At 36.4% G+C, this 18,570-nt stretch overlaps 1 protein-coding gene across 6 annotated transcripts in view; it reads right to left on the bottom strand.

The window, feature by feature from the left end:
* Positions 1-7,392: 7,392 nt before the first annotated feature.
* LOC122088075 (cell division cycle protein 123 homolog) overlaps positions 7,393-18,570 on the bottom strand; it is a 14,562-nt gene continuing 3,384 nt past the window's right edge. The window contains exons 1-4 of one of the 6 annotated variants that reach the window (XM_042657218.1): positions 12,895-13,194; positions 10,119-10,876; positions 9,281-9,425; positions 7,393-8,598 (exon numbers count right to left, since the gene is read on the bottom strand). In XM_042657218.1, coding sequence (XP_042513152.1) covers positions 7,485-8,495 — 1,011 coding nt within the window. In that variant the 5' untranslated portion in view covers positions 8,496-8,598; positions 9,281-9,425; positions 10,119-10,876; positions 12,895-13,194 and the 3' untranslated portion in view covers positions 7,393-7,484. Of the gene's footprint in view, positions 8,599-9,280; positions 9,426-10,118; positions 10,877-12,894; positions 13,195-16,698; positions 16,791-18,570 lie in introns of those variants that run through there. The other 5 variants (XM_042657220.1, XM_042657219.1, XM_042657221.1 and 2 more) reach the window with 5 other exon arrangements.

The following is an 18,570-nucleotide window of genomic DNA, read 5'->3' as shown; positions in this document are numbered from 1 at the left end:
TACCAAAAAAAAAAAAAAAAAACAGTTAGCGGTCTTTACCAAAAATAAATAAATAAATAAACCGTTAGCGAAATTCTCATGATTGAAATAGCCTTGATTCATTTTTAAATGAAGAAACAACCATGTCATTATTAAGATTACTATTTCCGAGCTTCTCGTAACCGAAATAATCTTAACTCGTTTTTAAATATAGAAACAACATTAACTTTTGATTAAACACTATGCACTAACATTCATTTTTCATACACAAGCATTAAGAGAATGTTCAACAACAGAATTATTGATGCAATTTGAGCATAGGTCAACATGATCTCAAAGAATCTGTACGTAACATTTATAATTACTATTTTTTTTTTTAATTACAAAGTTGAAGTGTCTTGTAATACTCCTTTGTGGCAAAAAGTGCTTATATTCCATTGAGTATCCTATCTTCTTTTTTTTTTGTTTGGGTTTATGCATCACTAGATTAGGCAAAAATGACTCAAAACCTTGCATCAAAATGATATATATTTGCATATTGCAAAATAGATTTTTTATGCTTCAAAACTATATTTTATATGTATAATAAACATATCCATACATATCTTGACCATTTTCATGCGTATTTTTAGTATATCTTGCGTTTCTCTGATATTACAAGATATGTCTCTTAAAATCACTACTTTGATACAATACCCAATACTTAAATCCTTGTAAAGAATCAATTTATAACATTTATGAGTACAAAGCAGCAGCTTCTTCTCATGTCTATGTGTTTGAAAAAATGCTTAATCCAAACATAACCTATTTTTTATGTTTAAAAAAGAAAAAAATGAATACTACTATATTACTTGATTCATATAACAAAATTTTTAACTACCTCGGACAACTTTTCATCTATTTGTGGCCTTTCATTTGCATACCTAATATAATATCAGCTTTTTGACACTTCATGAGTTCTTTTTACGTTGATTTATGTTTAAATATATTTTTTTAAATATATACTAAATATGAATATGCTTATATTGTATCTTATGCTTTGTTTGATATAAGGTGATGAATGTTTCCCAATGATATGAAAACACCTTTATCAATTGATTAATAAAATTGGGATTTGTTTGTAACCTTAAATAACAAATATAGTGAGGGATAGCGGACCAAGAAAGATATATTTCTTACTATTAAATGGGAATGGATAAATGCAACTAAGTTTCTTACAACAAATGTGTCAGGGGATATGGAACCTACTCATAAATTCGTTAAATTAAATGTTAACTATATCGTGCCTAATTCACATTCAATTTATGATAGTATCAAACCGTTAGCGATATTTACCAAAAACAGAAACCGTTAGACATCTTTACCAAAAAAAAAAAAAAAAAAAAAAAAACCTTTGGCAAACTTCTCATGATTGAAATAACCTTGATTCATTTTTAAATGGAGAAAAAACCATGTCGTTATTAAAGATTACTATTTCCAAGCTTCTCGTAACCGAAATATTCTTAACTCATTTTTAAATATAGAAACAACATTTACTTCTGATTACACTACATACTAACATTCATTTGTCATCAACAAATGGTGTCGGTGGTCAACCAAACCACTGACCCTCAAGCACGACTTGCCTAAGGTCCACGCTAACAGTTTCGACCCTGAATACTGGGGGTCCCCTTATCAGTAATTAAGGTTTTGAATAATTACCTTGAAGACCTCCACTTTCCGGACCGCTTTCACACACAAGCATTAAGAAAATCTTCAATGATATTGATGCAATTTGAGCATAGGTCAACATGATCTCAAAGAATCCATACGTAACTTTTATAATTACAATTTTTTTTTTTAATAACTACTTAGTTGAAGAGTCTTGTAATACTCATGTGTGCTAAAAAGTGCTTATATTCCATGCTTGGATATTCCCTTGAGCGTCCTATCTTTTATTTATTTATTTATTTATTTTATGCATCACTAGATTAGGCAAAAAGGATTCAAAACTTTGCATCAAAATAATATATATTTATATATTGCAAAATAGATTTTTTATGCTTCAAAATTATATTTTATGTGTATCATAAACATATCCATACATATCTTGACCATTTTCATACGTATTTTTAGTACATCTTGCATTTTTCTGATATACACGATATGTCTCTTAAAATCACTACTCTGATACGGTACCCAATACTTAAATCTTTGTAGAGAATCAATTTACAGCATATTTGTACTAAGTAGCAGCTTCTTCTCATGTGTGTGTGTTTGGAAAAATGCTTAATCCAAACATAACCTATTTCTTACGTTTGAAGAAAATGAATACTACTAGATTATTTGATTCTTATAACTAAACACATTCGTTAAATACCTCGGACAACTTATCATCTTCTTGTGGCCTTTCATTTGCATACCTAATAAAATTTCAGCTTTTTGACACTTCATGAGTTTTTTTACGATGATTCATGTTTAATATATTTTGTTAAATATAGATTGAATATGAATATGCTTATATTTTATCTTATTTTGTGTAATATAAGTTGATTTTCTTATGCCTATTAGAATAGTATTAGCATAAGTATGTCATGTTGTATATATTTTGGCAGTTTAAAAACGGCACCTCTTATGATGGGCTTTTTGTTGGCAATAAAATTTACTGTTAGTAAAAGTTCAGTTTGCTTCACATAATTAACAACAGTAAAAATATCAGAGTCCAAAATCATTATATTTGTTGGTAATTCCTAACCCTAACCCACCCAACCCCCACCCCCGCCCCCCCACCAAAAAAAAAAGAAAAAAAAAAGTGGGTGGGATCGTTTTAGGTGAGTTGTCATATTAGTGAGTTAGAAATTTATCTCTTACTCATCTATGAAATAGTTAGTAAAAGGGAGATAGTGGCACTGAGAGAAGAGAGATAAGGAGATGGGTGAAAGTAAGGGGAAGGAGAGAGAATTAATATGTTTCCTCGTTAGAGAGGTGTAAATTTATTTCTTTGTTAGAGCAGTGAGAGATGCTAGAGAGGCATGATTCCTTATTAGAGAAGTGATAGACTTAGTGGAAGAGACAGCTAAATGTATTGATACATTTTCCTTTTAGAGTCTTCAGAGATTTTTGGGAGAGAGACATTACTTTGTTTGTTAGTAGGGAGGTGAAAGATTTATGGCAGAGGTAATGATTTTTACTTATTTGAGTCATAGATTTTAGAGAAGAAAGCATTAATTTCACATTAATTTATTAATTAAATTTTTTTTTTGGAAAGGAATGAATTTATTTGGCAAAAAATTAAGGCCCCCGTTTGGATGAATGAATTTATTTACTTGTATTATTAGATTTGAGAGATTTCCAAGAAGCAAGAGACATATGAAAAACTAAGGACCCGTTTGGATGGCGGGACTTGGTTGGGGTGAATGAATGAGGGACCGGGGAATGTTCGACATTCATTGGAATTGTAAAAGTGCGGCTGCTTGATTGCTACGGGATGAGATTTCTCACTTTATAAGTAAATTTGCCGTAAGGGAGCCACTTTGAGGCAACTATTTAATTATCAATATTGGTCTTGGTTGATATTGATACGATATCGATCTGAGATCGATTGTATCAGTTTGGATTAGTCAATATTATCTTTAAATTTTTTATAAAAGTTAGGGCTTTTTTTGACAATTTTACACTGATACTGATACGACATTCGATCTAAGATCGGCCAAGTATTGGGATCGATTTTAGTCGACATTGATACAATACGGCTGATATGGCCAATCCGAAACCAATATCTAATATCATGATTTGAAGAGAAAGAGAAATGCAGCTCTTTGAAGAGCGGAGAGATATGGATTTGTTCAATTTCCCTTTGACAAGGAATAGAGTATCGACAAAGATCATATCCATCTTCTCCTTAGAATTCATTCTAGGACATTTGTGGACCTCTTTCTTCATGATCTCAATTAAGTTTTCTTTCACCTGTGGAGAAGGAAGAATCTTTCATCATTAGTTATGCGGCCCTATAATTAGACTCATGTATCATCATTAACTCCCTATCCTAAGGTCGAAAATGTCCATCTGTCTTCAACCATTTTCTTGAGGAATGGGTGAATGGACCTTTTATTTAATAGACCATAAGGGTATAGAAACACTACGACGGTTATCTTATCTCTCTCTCTCTCTCTCTCTCTCTCTCTCTCTCTATATATATATATATATATATATATACACACACACAGTGAAGATAGGAAAAGACAAATCCCTTCATCACTACCATTGGTTCATTCGATTAGAATACGGAGTGAGGTTTTTTACCTTGAACAATAATGGATGAGAATTAATGATGACTTAAGAGGCCAATCACAATGGTGAAGTCTATATTGGTAAGAGGAAAAAAATACTTAATCCTTCAATAAAAAAACCAATCAAACATGACAAGAAATAAAAAAAAAATTAAAAATTAAAAAAATTAAAAAATAAAAACAAATTTTCCTTCATCAAATGGTGAAGTTCACCCGAATGACCCAGTCTCCTAACTCCCGGTCAACCAAATAGAAGCTAAAAGGGATTTTAGAAACATTAACAAGGGTTACTTTGTTTCACAGAAATCTTCCCCAAAACCATCTAAAGTTGAACTGACAAAGAGCTGCCCCTTCCTTCCCTTTTTGAATTTGAATTATCTAACTATGACATCTATGTAAGAAGAATCTAGAAAATTTCAGCCCTTGTCTTTAATAAAAGTTTAGTAAATCACCCGTTATTTTTGTTTAAAAAAATATATATTTAATGAATAAAGCTGTCTAAATTCAACAATGATTCTTTTGTTTAAAAAAAGGATATTTATTTTACTTAAAATGTCAATTTTACTATTAATATTTAACCTAAAAAAATATAAATCTAACCTTGAAAATCAATGGCAATTATATGTATATATATATATATATATATATATATATACATACATGACAAGGGTAATTTTATATGTTTTTAAATTCGTCAGGTCAAGATCCCAACCATAACCTTGTCCATCCTAACAAGAAAGTTTCAGACTTCCCCAGCCCATCCATGTTCATGGGCCCACATCCCTGTTCATGAGTTGAATTTGACATGTAGGCTCTGCCTAGTTTCAAGGGAAATGAAAGGAAGGGAAGGAAGGGAAGTGAAAGAAATTCCTAAATAAAATGGAAATATTTGTTGTTATTATCTAACATGATTGTATAATTAATTTTAAAACATTCCAAATCTATTTAATAAATTTTACTACATTTTGCAACCAAATTCCTCAAGAGAAAGAAAATTTAAATTCTATAGAAAGTATGATTACCATTTTACCTAAGAGTTTAAAGTAGTTCTACAATTATGATTATAAAAATATTTATTTTCATTTTAAAACTGATTTAATTATCTCAATTTCCCTTCTCTTCACTTGCACTTAGATGGAGCTATAGAGAGTCTATCGAATGAGTCTAGGGTACGCTCTATCTTTACTAGCTTGGTCGACAACATCAGCCCTCCTCATGGCCATGAAACAGAAAATCTTATTCCACATAGCAATCCTTGGTAGGTACTTGTTTAAAGAAATTTTTCCCATTTTAATGCCTTCTTATCTGTTCTGATATGGAATTAATGACAATCAAGCTATGTCTTTATTTAGACTCCGTTTGGTTGTAAGGGAGTGGAAAATTTAAACCTAAGAAGGAAATTTTGGTAATCATTATCTAACATACTATATAAACTACTTAAAAGTCTTATCATTATCAAATTCGGTAATGATGTTTTTAGATAAAATTTTTATTTTCTTTTCAAATCCAAGGGATTCAGATGTAAGGTAAAGTGAATTTTTATAACCATATGTGAAATGATTTTTATTTTTTTTTCTTTTGTGTGGGAACCCTAATCTCTCATTGGGTGGATTGAGTTGCACCCGTTCCCTAAGGTAGCCATCCTTTTCCAGGGTAAAATCCTATCCTATATGATTAGAAAAGCTGGGATTGGTCACTAATAGTAATTTAACATTCAAAATAGCCAAATGATACCTGAAAACTAGCTTATGGATTCTCTTTATAGAGTACTTGCTCAAATACAAGCCCTAGAAACTTCATAAAAGGAAAACAGATGAATCATGTTTCTTTGTAGGGGGAAAACAGGGAAAACCAGAAGTGACCCGACCCTGCCATGAAATGTAAAATAACTTCTGTTGATGTTTTCTTGTGCGTTTTTTATTGGGACCTAATGCACTTGTGAACTGCACTCCCTAACAGGAAACACTTCTCCAATATTATATCATGGGAAAATTGTTTTTCACACAGCCAATGTACCGTAACCGTCTTATATAGCTTTTTTTTTTTTTTTTTTCTATTATTATTTTCACTCCTCCCCAACCATGGGGGCCCATATGAATGAAACAGTTCCTCATACTGCCATTGGTGTAACATGGGAGAATAACCCCACTCACAGCATAGGGAACCCTCTCTCTTATATCATACCAACTTAGCGAAGGCCAGGGAGAGTTATTTTTTGGGCTTATCATACTGATTTTTTATTTTATTTTATTTTATTTTATTTTTTTATTTTTCTTTTTATTTTTTTACCAACGACCGGTATCCAAGCCTTCGGCCTGACTAGCCCTATAGGCTTATTTTCCTACATGGAAGAATTTCAATATCACTTCATATATGAGGTATTGAGGTTAGGACTACGGAAACAACCCCCCCCCCCCCCTTTTTTCCTCGTTCCTTTTTCATTTTGTATAAGATCTGTTTGGTGTTATTGTAGCCCTACTGACCTTAGATACTATCTACTATTGTTTTCCTAGTGTCCAAAAAAGGGCACGAGCCCCGGTGATAAGGATGTAATCATGTGGATGTTGTACTCTCTTCCTTTCTTTGTTATCTAGTCTTTCTGTTTCCGTAAAAAGAATTTTTTTTTTTTTTTGGTGGGGTGGGGGGGTGGGTGGGGTGGGTGTGTGGGCGAAGGGATGCAAATGGAAGCAAAGCAGCCCTACCCTATTACCGCATACAGATAACCCAACAAAAAATCTAGACCACCATGAGGTTGTTGCACAGGTTAAAGAGAAGATGCATGGACAAGTGAACGAAAAGAGCTGGCCAATTTGGAACCCCATAAAAAGATACCAGTAATATAAAAGGAGGTAGGGAAGGAAAAACAAGCTCAATGTAAAACCTGAAATGTGGCTTCCTAACTCCAGAAAACTAAGGAAAACAAAATAAGAACAGTGAATTACAAGGACAGAGTCAATCCGCCAGAGACATGTTCCTTTAGAACACTAAGACCTTTCACCTTTGCAAATAGGAGATGTACAAAAAGTGACCATCCAAAAACTTTTAACTGATTCTTGCATATTAATACTCGACAAAGATTTTGCCTATAACTTTTTTTTTTTTTTTTTTTTTGGGGTGGTGGGTGTGGAGGCTTACAAAGAGGACATTTTTTTTTTTTGGGGGGGGGGGGGGGGGGGGGAGGACTTGGAAGATCCATGAACTGCAAAACTGATGTTGCTGGTTGAAGCAAACAAAACCTTAAGCCCCAGCTTCTGGACAGTGAGCTTGACTACGTGCTTCCTCATCCGCGTTCCTCAAGAACTGATCCCATCCACTCCCTGAGCTTGTATCCAAGTAATCATAAGGAACTGCTGTCTTCAGACCTGGCCGAACCGTACATCTACTCTCTATAATCCTAAACTCAATATAATCCCCCTCCTGCCCAACACTGTCCTCCAATTCCTCCCAACTGAATAGCAGTGGCAAAGTGAAAGCACCCCAAGGATTAAAATCCATAAGCTTAACCCTCCGATCCCTCGTCACATAAACATCGAATGTGTAATTCTCCGATTCAAATCTTGGCTGCACATTGTCCCTAAAAAATTCAGAGACCAACACTTCAAGCTCATGTTTCTTCTCCTGAAGAACGGGATAGAAAACTGTGACCTCATGCTGGGAGATACCAATAAGTCGATGATCTCTAACAAAGCAACGGAATTCCATCTCAGGGAGGAGGGATGGATACCACTTACGAAGCGCAAGAAAGAACGTTGTGGGTCTTGAGGATGTCTTATCAGAGCATGAATCATAAGCATGGCAAAGATCATGAATCAAAGAATCAGAAGACCGTAAAACGAGTGCAATCTCACTAAATGAAGTACAACGGAGTGTCCCTGTCGTGGTAATCCAAGCAGAGTCCTTCGGTGCACTCCAATTCAGCTTAGGGAAGACAGCTCCACCAAAGGCCTTGATGGATTCTTTGATCTTCAACTCAAGTTCTGGAAAGCAAGGTGCAGGTGGGGGTCTTTCTGATTCATCTCCAGACCCTTCTGATACTTCATAATCTTCCTCTTCGTCCGGATTGTGGATTCTCTGCGGCAGGGCATCATCACCAGAAACAGATTGAGGAAGGATAAAAGGTCCAGATTCCTCAAGAAGGTAACACACAAAGGTCTCTGGAAGCTCATGAATTAAGGTTTTGATGGAGACAGATTTGAATTTTGGGTACCATTCATGGATCTGGCACCTATTAACTTCTGCCTGCTTCATATATATTCACAGTTGTTCTGTGCCGCAAAGCCGAAAGGTTTCTTCTTTTCCTCCTTGTTTGATGACTAGAATTTCACTATTTCAGGTTTCTTCTTTCTTCTTTCTGATTTACATCCATAGAATATCATAAACATTCCTTACAGAAAAAATAACAAATTATGTGATAATTAAAGAAAAAATGTAAACTTTACAAAGTCAAAATTTATTCCAACAAATCAATCAAATATAAGAAAATGAAAGAGGATCTAGCTTGTGTTTGCAGGATTGGGGAGATCTGGCAGACCAGTGTATTTGAATCATTACATATTGCATTCAGATCGATGGGACACCATGGGCTCCTCATCAACAACCAACTCCACAACAGAGAGGAACCCTTTTCACCATTTTTGTTCATCTTGACACTAAAGGTCCCATCGAGATGGCAAGTGACACCATAGAGGAAAGACTGAACTATAAACTCAACTCGGTTTGGGAAATGAAAAGATGAGAGACTGATAATCACTCAAAAGGAAAAAGGAATGAGTATCTTTGGGAGTCTGAGCATCTATGCAGTCCAATAATACCAATTAATAGAGCAGAAGGGAGGTAAACCTCATAAAAACAAACAATCTGCCTAGATTGGAATAGCGTGTTTTCCTAAAGATAATATTAGGAAATCATAAAAACAAAGGGATGTCAAAGGATAAAAGAAAAGCAAAAGTCTTACACTTTTATAATCTGATTTATCCTTCTTTCATGGTTTTCTATTTTCAAAAGTGGAATATTAGAAGTTAGCAAAGTCTTACCATTCCATATCCATGTCTTTCAGATAGTCCATCTCTTACCCTATCCCATGGTTGATATACCTGGAGTTCAAATCAGCCTGGAAGAACAGGATTTAGGATGAACCCATAATTTGAAGAATTTGTCCAGTCATTTCACTATGCGGTCCTGAGCATAGTAAGATTGGTTATGGCAAAAAAAAGGGGTATGGATACATACAGGAATTAAACAGACTAAACGGAAACAATACTTTCTAAAAATCCTGAGAAAAAAAGCACATATGGCAGTATTTACTTCTGCAACATGTACAGGCAGTAGGACAGAAACGAAGAGAGGTTTTGGGTTGATATCTCACAGCCCACATGAGTTCGGGCACCAAATTGTACAGCTAGCAGCGCCCAAGGGAGGTGACCTTATACCCAAAATATGAGAAGGAAAAAAAAAGGAGATGAGAAAGAATAGTCCTCAATCGTGAGGGACTGTTCCTTAGTTAGAACAGGGGATGGGGAAAAGAAAACTAGAAAAGAATAGGAAGAGAGAAAAGAGATCGCTCAGAAGAAGTTGGGGAGGGGCAAAGGAAGAAGTTCGCTGATGGGAATCCGGGTTCCAAAACCGGGATCAGATAGCTTATGGGCCCACACAAATAGGAAATGATCCAATTGCAAAACGCAATGGCAGATTTGTAAATAAAACAAAGTCTCAAGGAGGGCGCAATTCTGTAATTAGATGGACATTATAAAAGAATAGCAAACTTATAATAATGGGTAGATAGTAAATAGAAGCCATGATTTGGTGGAGAGGTAAACTAGGAAGAAGAAACAAAATAGGGCAATAAGGTTTAATAAAACTAGGGGAGGGTACCTTTGGAAATCAGAAAATAAGGGGGTTTGTAAGCGAAACCCACGATCTGGATTTTGGCTCTTTAACCTCCAGTCACAAACAAATCCAGCAAAGAAAGGAAAATTTCAGGTTGATGGAACTCCTTTGATAGGCCACGGCTTGGCCTGAACTTCCAGACAAAACTTGTACTCCTTATGGCCTCTTGATCCCAAGGGTTAAACACCCCAAACAGCAAGTAAAAGAGAGCTGTTGCGCCTGCAACTCAGATCTAGCAATGAGCAGTGTTCCGGCTCACACCTTTGGTTTGCCTCATCAGCACAAGGTATGATCTTGCTTTCGAACTTCCTATTCTTCCAGTTCTGCTCGGTCAACCGAATCGACATCAATTGGATATTCAATGGCCTATGTCTACAGAACTGGGCCCTTGATCAGGGAAGGGAGACTGGTCAAGATGGATTCGGATCTTCGACTGGATGGATCTACCTCAGGTGAAACCACTTCGTTGCTATTGACTCTCAATCTCGATCTGCCAACAGTGAATCTACAGGAGGCCTTGCAGCTGCAGCTGACCTGACCTATCTTTCTGATCCACTAGTACCGAACTGACATGCTGAGCGTATGAAGGATCTGGTCATGGAGTAATAGCTCACAGCAGAAGCTGTTTCTGGTCACGAAAACCCTGCAGCTGGGTCACCTTAGTGAGGTGATTCTAGCCCCAAAGTTTGAAGGTGAAAGGACTTGTATTGAGGGTGATCCCTTCAATTGTTTTGAGCTGTAACCTACCATCTCAAACCAAGACTTCGTTCAATCTTCAATTCTTCAAAATCTAACTAAATCGTTGGGTACAAGCTGATATTTAAAGACTAAAAGTAAACATATTTTCTTATTTTGTAGCTGAAACAAAAGAGGAACATACTCAAAAGCAGAATCAAGATCTAACCCTACTAATTGAAATAAAGATTGATTCTAACCCAACTAACTTGGTCGACATCCTACTCTAAAATTAAAGGAAATAAATAAATATCAAAATTACATAAGTTAACCCCAGTAATCCCATGCTTAACTGCATAACTCGCACATGCCACACGGTCTCACACCACACAAATCCAATTCAATTCATTCTCAAATCTAATCCCGTCGTTACAGTATTTATAAAACCCAAAATAACAGACTCCTAAAAACTTCCTAAAACTTAGACTACCAAAAATAAACACTCGATAAATCTCAAATTGGAAATTTCCCTACTTGTCTAATACCTACACTCCAAAATAAAAGGCTACATATCTTTCTCAAAAAAATAAAACCCTAACTTTCCTACCTAACAACTACCAATCTTGGACCCGTATTTTGGTCGGAGCACTCGAACGGGTTCAGCCCTGTCAAAAACTCGCTCCTGCATCAGATGTTTTTCCTTGTGAGATGCAATTGCAAGGTGAGAAGCTTTGCCTGGTCGGTGAGATGCTGATTGAGGCTTAGGTGAGATGCTGATCGAGGCTTAGGTGGGATGCCAAAGTTATATCCTTCTTATTTTTTCTTTCATGCATAAACGGAAGAAAGAGAATAAAATTCTATTAGTGATTTTTTGTTCATCCCTATCATAGTTGTCATAGCGCCAAGGCGAACCAAGGCGTTGGAGGGCTGTTTAAGCTCTTAGGCAAGAAGGCGCCCACCTTAAGGCAAATAAGGCGCCAAAAAAGGCGCTAATATTTTTTTTAATATATCTATTATATCTAGTATAACTGTATAACAATGATATAATTAATTTTAAATTGCTTGTAAAAAATCAACACTTTAAGCCATATCAAAATACAAGAAGCACTACTTTAAGCCACATCATGGGAGAAAAATCCACACTTTAAGCAACATCAAGAGACAAGAATCAACATTCAACATGAAAGTCATATTGATATAACTAATGCACTCTACAGTTTTCTAAGTTTTGACTTTTAACAGTTGCAATTTTCTAAGTTCTAACTTGCAATTGTAAATGCTTCTCCTGTCTGTGGCCAGAGAAACTAAGTAACTAATGCGCTAACATGTGGAGCAGCAGTAGCAGGGGAAAATAAATTGTACAGCAGCAGCCAGCAGCCAGCAGCCAACAGCCAAAAAAAGGATTCATCACTAATCAGCGGATTCTCTCAATCTCTCTACAGCATCATGGTAAAAAAAAATTAAAGCAGCCAGCAGCAAAAAAAAAAAAAATTAAAGCAGCCGCATTATTGCATTAACAATCTAGCAGTCTACAACAGCAGAGCCAGATGCAATCAATTAATCATGCAATACAGTCTACCTACAGCAGCAGGGGAAAAAAAAGCACTAGCAGCAGTGCTGCCAGCGCAGGAGAAGAAGCAGCAGTGCTGCCAGCGCAGGAGAAGAAGCAGAGAAGCAGTCTACAACAGCAGCTGCAATCAATTAATCATGCAATACAGTCTACCTACAGCAGCAGGTGGCGAAAAAAAAAGAAGCACTAGCACCAGTGCTGCTAGCGCAGGAGAAGAAGCAGAGAAGAAGAAGAAGCACAGGAAGAACCGAAGAACAGGCCCATAAGAAGCAGACACAGAACAGCAGAGGGGAAAAGAAAAAAATAAAAAAATAAAAAAATAAAAAGGCACTAGCACCAGGGCTGCCAGTGCAGACGAAGAATCAGAAGAAGAAGACGAAGCAGACGGAGAATCAGAAGAAGAAGACGAAGCAGAGGAGGAAGAAGAAGAAACAGAGGAAGAAGAGAGTCAGAAACGAGAAAGAAGAAGTTGTAGGAAGGAGAGAAAAAAAAATTAAAAAAATCGATGGAGCATACCTGAAAGCCGAATGCCAAGTCCAACTTCTCAATCGATACAAGTCATTGAATCCAGCGCAAATTTCTTCTTTAGGTTTAGGTTTGAAACTTCGAGGCTGGAGCACATAATCGAGAGAGAGAGAAACATGCAATTTTTCTTTCTCTTTCTTTTTTTTTTTTGGCTCACTTAAAGAGTGATTCCATGCATCTCACACCACTTTAAAACCTGCACCACACCACTTTAAAACACTACAATTATTTAAGTGGGAAAAAAAAATGTACCTTAGGCATACGCCTTTCCAAACAAGGCACCCAAGGCGACGCCTTGCCACCTAGGGCGACCGCTTTCCTCACATGCAAAACGGTGTCCATCGCTTAACCCTTATAAAAACGCCTTGACAACTATGGTCCCTATATCATCAATCTTGTTGCAATTAATCTCCCACTAACCCTTTTCTTAGTTCAAGAGTGATTCCACATTATTAGGATAGTCAAACGAAACAAAACTAAAATTTATGTTACTTTTTTGCACCACAAGTGGAATACCTCCAAAGGAAAACAGCACTTGAACTTGAGATGCATGCAAGGAAGACACAGTTATTCCTCGAGAGTATGATGCTTTCTTAAAAAGACCCCATCGTGGAAGTGTTAAAGTGATGGAAAACAAATAATATCTTTTACATATCCACACAGTTTGACAACTTTTTGTGAAATAATAGAAAAAAAAAAATATCTCTTGATACACGCTAGAGAAAATATCTCCTGAAGAATTGTATAATCAATGGGTCTCTACATTCTTTAACGGTTCAAAACCCTAACTCAAAAGTAATAGAAGAAGAAGAGATGGAAAAAAAAAAAAGGAGGAAGAAGAAGAAGAAGATAAGAAGAGACACAGAAAGAGTCAAAACATTAGGGACAGAAAATCAGTCAGATCCCTTGATAAAGGGACTGACGCAAAATGTATTTGATAGGCATGGTGAGAACATGGCTATCATATTAGTCGGATATTGGATTTTTATGTACAAATGGGAAATTGTACATTAGGGACAGAAAATCAGTCAGATCCCTTGACAAAGGGACTGACGCAAATGTATTTGATGGGCATGGTGAGAACATGGCTATCAAATTAGTCGGACATTGGATTTTTATGTACAAATGGAAAATTGTTGGATATATGTGCATCAAATCCAATTTAAAGCATTTAAATTAAATTAATTTGTGTTATTATTTTATGTCCGATTGCTTATCCTAGAGTCATACTTTAAAGTGTTTAACACTAGGAACAATATTGGGCAATTTATTCTTAGGAATGTCACATAGCATATTTCCAGGGGATAACAAATAGCATACCCAATGCACGAGGCTCCCGTCAATATAAGGTCTAGGAGGGACTTGTCAACGGATGTGGTTCCAAAATAAAAATTGCGAGTATTCATATTATATGTGCATTGAACTAGATCATCTTAAAAGTATTGCATAGACTTTCATCAGTTGTTAAGTAACAAGATTCTCTTAAATAATTATTTTGACCTCACGCCTAAGAGTTCCTTATCTTTGTAGTTGGATTTTGGGTGTTTAAGTGCACCAATAGTTGATACTTATAATAATTATATATCAATGCGTTGGATTCACAACGTTCATTTGTGAATAGAATAGATGCTCAACATGAAATCCACTTCCCAAATAAGACAAATACCTTGAGAGAATTATCCGTAATTAGACAAAATTCCAAGTTCCATAGCGGTTTTGTAAATTGCTAACAAACACATTTATATATTATTAATATTAAAACTATTTAATAATTATATTTTAAGAGTTTTATAAAAATTTATGTCTCATCTATGGTTGAGATTCTCTAAATAAGTTAGTTCGACGGATTAGGGTTTTTACGATGATTCTATCTATATACTTGTAAGTGCATTATCATATTTTGTCAAGTTAAGTGATTTAAATGTATCTATCACTTAAAGGGGTTATATAAGTTATATCCTTCCTAGGTTGTACTTATGAGTTAATAGTTTTGTTTACTTAGGGTTGTATTATTACGTGAAGAATTTATCAATTCGAATTAAGACTCATATAAAGCAATCACGGCAGGATCACACAATAGAAACCCACCACTTGACATGTAGTGTTCTACAAGGATACCGATTCTTACAAAGTTATAAAATAGCAGCGAAGGGGAAAGAGAAGATAACCTCAATAGTTTTGACTCTCTCTCTCTCTCTCCCCTCTTATCAATTTCTATCCTCTCTTCCTCCATTAATTGTTAAGGTTTTGAACCCTAGAGAATTTAGCAAGATTTTTCACTACTATTTTTCTCGTGCAATTGTTGTTGAAGGAATACCCAAGTTATAAAATAACATCTAAGGGGAGAGAGAGGACAACCTTCATGGTTTTGGCCATCTCCCTCTCCTCTTTTGTTACTTCTATACTCTCTTCCTCTATTGACTGTTAGGGTTTTGAACCACTATAGAGTGTATATAGAGCGTTCCCTGCTATATTTCACGTGCAATCGTTGTTGGAGGAAAACTAGTCTCTATCCCACATGCATCTCAAGTTCAAGTGTCGAATTACTTTGGAGATAATGTGCTTGCAGTACGAAGAGGTAACACACTAAACCCTACTTTTATGTTTTTTTCTAATACCCTAATGCTTTGATGAATGGTTTGTTATAACCCGGCAGTCATTGAGAGGGGGGGTGAATCAGTGAGTCCAATTCCGATCCCCAAAAATCTGTTTGATGTCTGGCCAAGAAAAACCTGATATAGTTGTCCCTGTTTGCACACAGTCGTATGCACACTCAGCCTCTCATAGGCACTTCCAAGTATGCACACTCATTCCACATTCCACGCACTTCAATATAAAATGCAAACAACAAGCACCCACAACACAGGGTTTTTACGAGGTTCGGCAATTTGCCTACATCCCCGGAGTAGTGCCTGTAAAGGCTTCGTACCTACTCAATACACTACTTTTGACTGCACCCACACCCAATTTTCTCAAGCCGAAGCTGAGATGGCACTCGTAGTGCCAATACAATGTGTAGCACCCATAAGTTGTTCTCCGATTGCTTATTGGCCTTAGTTTTTATTGTTTGAGGGCCTTTTACGCATCCCTATGATCATAATTTTATGTATTTTCAATACTTTCTTGTACCAGTAAAAATTTTGGAATGTCACAAAAACTTTTAAATTTTCACAAGAAATTCGAATGTCTCAAAAACTTGAACTTTTTAGACATCTTCCAAAAACTGTGAAAGGATTATTAAAAAGAAATATGTATAGAGTTTATTAACGTAATGTTTGAAAATTTGAAATGTTTACTAGATAAGTTGATGTAGGGGGGTTCCTAGGTGACTAGGTCTCCTACAAGATTAACTAACTAGGTAGGGTCAACTCAAGGGGCTTAGGTATAGAGGACAAAAAAGAAGCTCAGCAAACAAGATTAAGCATGCAAGATAAAATGAGACTAATAAACAAAGTAGCCAAAAGCAATAATAATCTAGACGGAAAATCACATAAATTCTTACTTAAGTCTCAAGTGGGGACATGGGGAAGGGAACAAACGACATACGAGTGTTAGGTTCAGCATAAATCAATCTAGACACCCAAATTAGTTTTGCAAACAATCAATGTCCTCTAGCAACCAACTAAAATAGAAAATCAACAGGGTTTCTTTTGGAGATATGACATTGATGAAACGATTTAAAACATCGGGTAAAAATAGGCATAAACAAAGGGCAAAGGCTGATTTCAACGTTAATGGGTTGCAATATATAATAGGGATTGATGGAGGTGGGGAGGGTTCAGTTTAATGTTTTACCATGCTGCTGTCCAGATCTGAGGAGAAGAGAAGAAATCAAGGTCCTCCAAAAATAAAGAGATGCAGTCCACCTTTAGTTGATGAAGACAAGTCCAGATGGTTGTGTAGATATCCTCAATATTATCGATGTAGCTTGGAGAATGATGTTGGGGCTCTTAGCAACTCATGGACAGCAGGTACAGCCAGCAGTCACCCATTCATTGAAAGGAGGTCAGCCACAACAGTCCAACATTAAAAGAAAAAAATAGAGCAACAGCAGTTCAATCCTCAAAGAATAGAAAACAACAGTAGAAAAAGAATGGAAAAAGAGAGGGAGGTGAGACAAGAGAGAAGAGAGAAGAATGGAGAGAGAAGAGAGAACCGAGAGACAGAGGGATGGCGTGAAACAGTGAGGCCGAGAGTGAGAGATGAGAAGAAGGAGAGAGGAGAAAAAGAGAAATCGTGGGGGAGGGATTTGGGGTTGTTTTGCCTTCAATATTCTTCATTAATTGAAAAATAAACAATGGTCAATGGTCTTACACTTTAAATAGAATAAACTTCTAAAAATAAAAAGATACTTAGAAACTCAATTGCATGAAATAAAAAACTACCTAATAGACCAATATAAAGAAGTCTTAGTTTCCTAATTGTGTAAGACAATCAAATATCACTAGATTTAAAGCAAAGTACTAGAATCAAATAAGATTTGGTGGGGTCCACAAAATCTTTTAAAATCTTCTAAGATCTTCTAAAATCTGGATAGAGCTTGGGGCCCACAAGATCTTCTAAAATCTTCTAAAATCTGGATCGAGCTTGGGGCCCACAAGATCTTTTTTCTATTCTTCCAGCCACAAAGATGGCTGCTTCTTCTTCTTCTTGCGCCTATACACTTTGATGTCCCCATCAACTCTCCCCGGCTTGGAAGAATTCACCTCTGGTGAATTAATACTAATGTAATACTCAAGTAGGTCTGGGTTGAGTTGTTGGACTTCTTGCATTGTGATCCAGGTGTTGTCAATTTCCGGACGTCCATGCCACTTGACCAAGAACTCTCTAGAACCTCCAATGTGTGTGGACACAATTCTCTCATCAAGGATTTCCTCAATTTCTTCAGTTCTCCTCGTGACCTTAGGCATAGGTGGTAACGAGGTGGGGGGAAGTGGTTGGCTTGGCTCAGAAGTCTCATCAATGTTGAAAGGGAAGTTTTCAAGGTCATCAGGATAAAAAGATGTGAAGGTCGAGGTACCATGGTATGGGACTTGGTCTTCAACGTTGAAAATATTGCTGATCTCCATGCTAGCTGGCAGATCAAGAACATACGCATTGGCACCTATCCTCTTGAGTACCTTGAACGGACCTGTGCTACGAGCATGTAGCTTGCTCGCTTTTCCCCTAACAAAACATTGCAGCTTGATTCTTACCATCACCATATCACCCTCTTGAAACTCTTGTAACCTTCTGTGCACATCTGCCTTCGATTTGTATTGCTCATTGCTTAGTCCTATCTGTCTCCTTATACCTGCATGCAAATCATGTATATGCTAAGCAAAAGATTCGGCTGACTGGGAGGTCCTAGAACTAGACACGACTGGGATAAGGTCTATGGGTGCCCGAGGCTGGTATCCTGAACAGATCTCAAAGGGGGACAGACCAGTGGTACAGTTCTTAGAACTGTTATATGCAAACTTGGCATGGCTGAGGACTCGATCCCAACTGGTAAGGTGTTCTCCTATGAGGCAACGCAATAAATTTCCTAAGCTCCTATTAACAACCTCGGTTTGGCCATCGGTCTGAGGGTGGAAAGCTGAGGAGAAACGAAGTTTCGTTCCCATCATCCGCCATAGGGTCCTCCAAAAATGACTAGTGAACTTAACATCCCTATCGGACACTATG

The sequence above is a fragment of the Macadamia integrifolia genome, chromosome 9, assembly GCF_013358625.1.
Source record: "Macadamia integrifolia cultivar HAES 741 chromosome 9, SCU_Mint_v3, whole genome shotgun sequence".
Lineage (NCBI taxonomy): Eukaryota > Viridiplantae > Streptophyta > Magnoliopsida > Proteales > Proteaceae > Macadamia > Macadamia integrifolia.
This window is presented reverse-complemented; position numbering and strand designations above follow the sequence as displayed.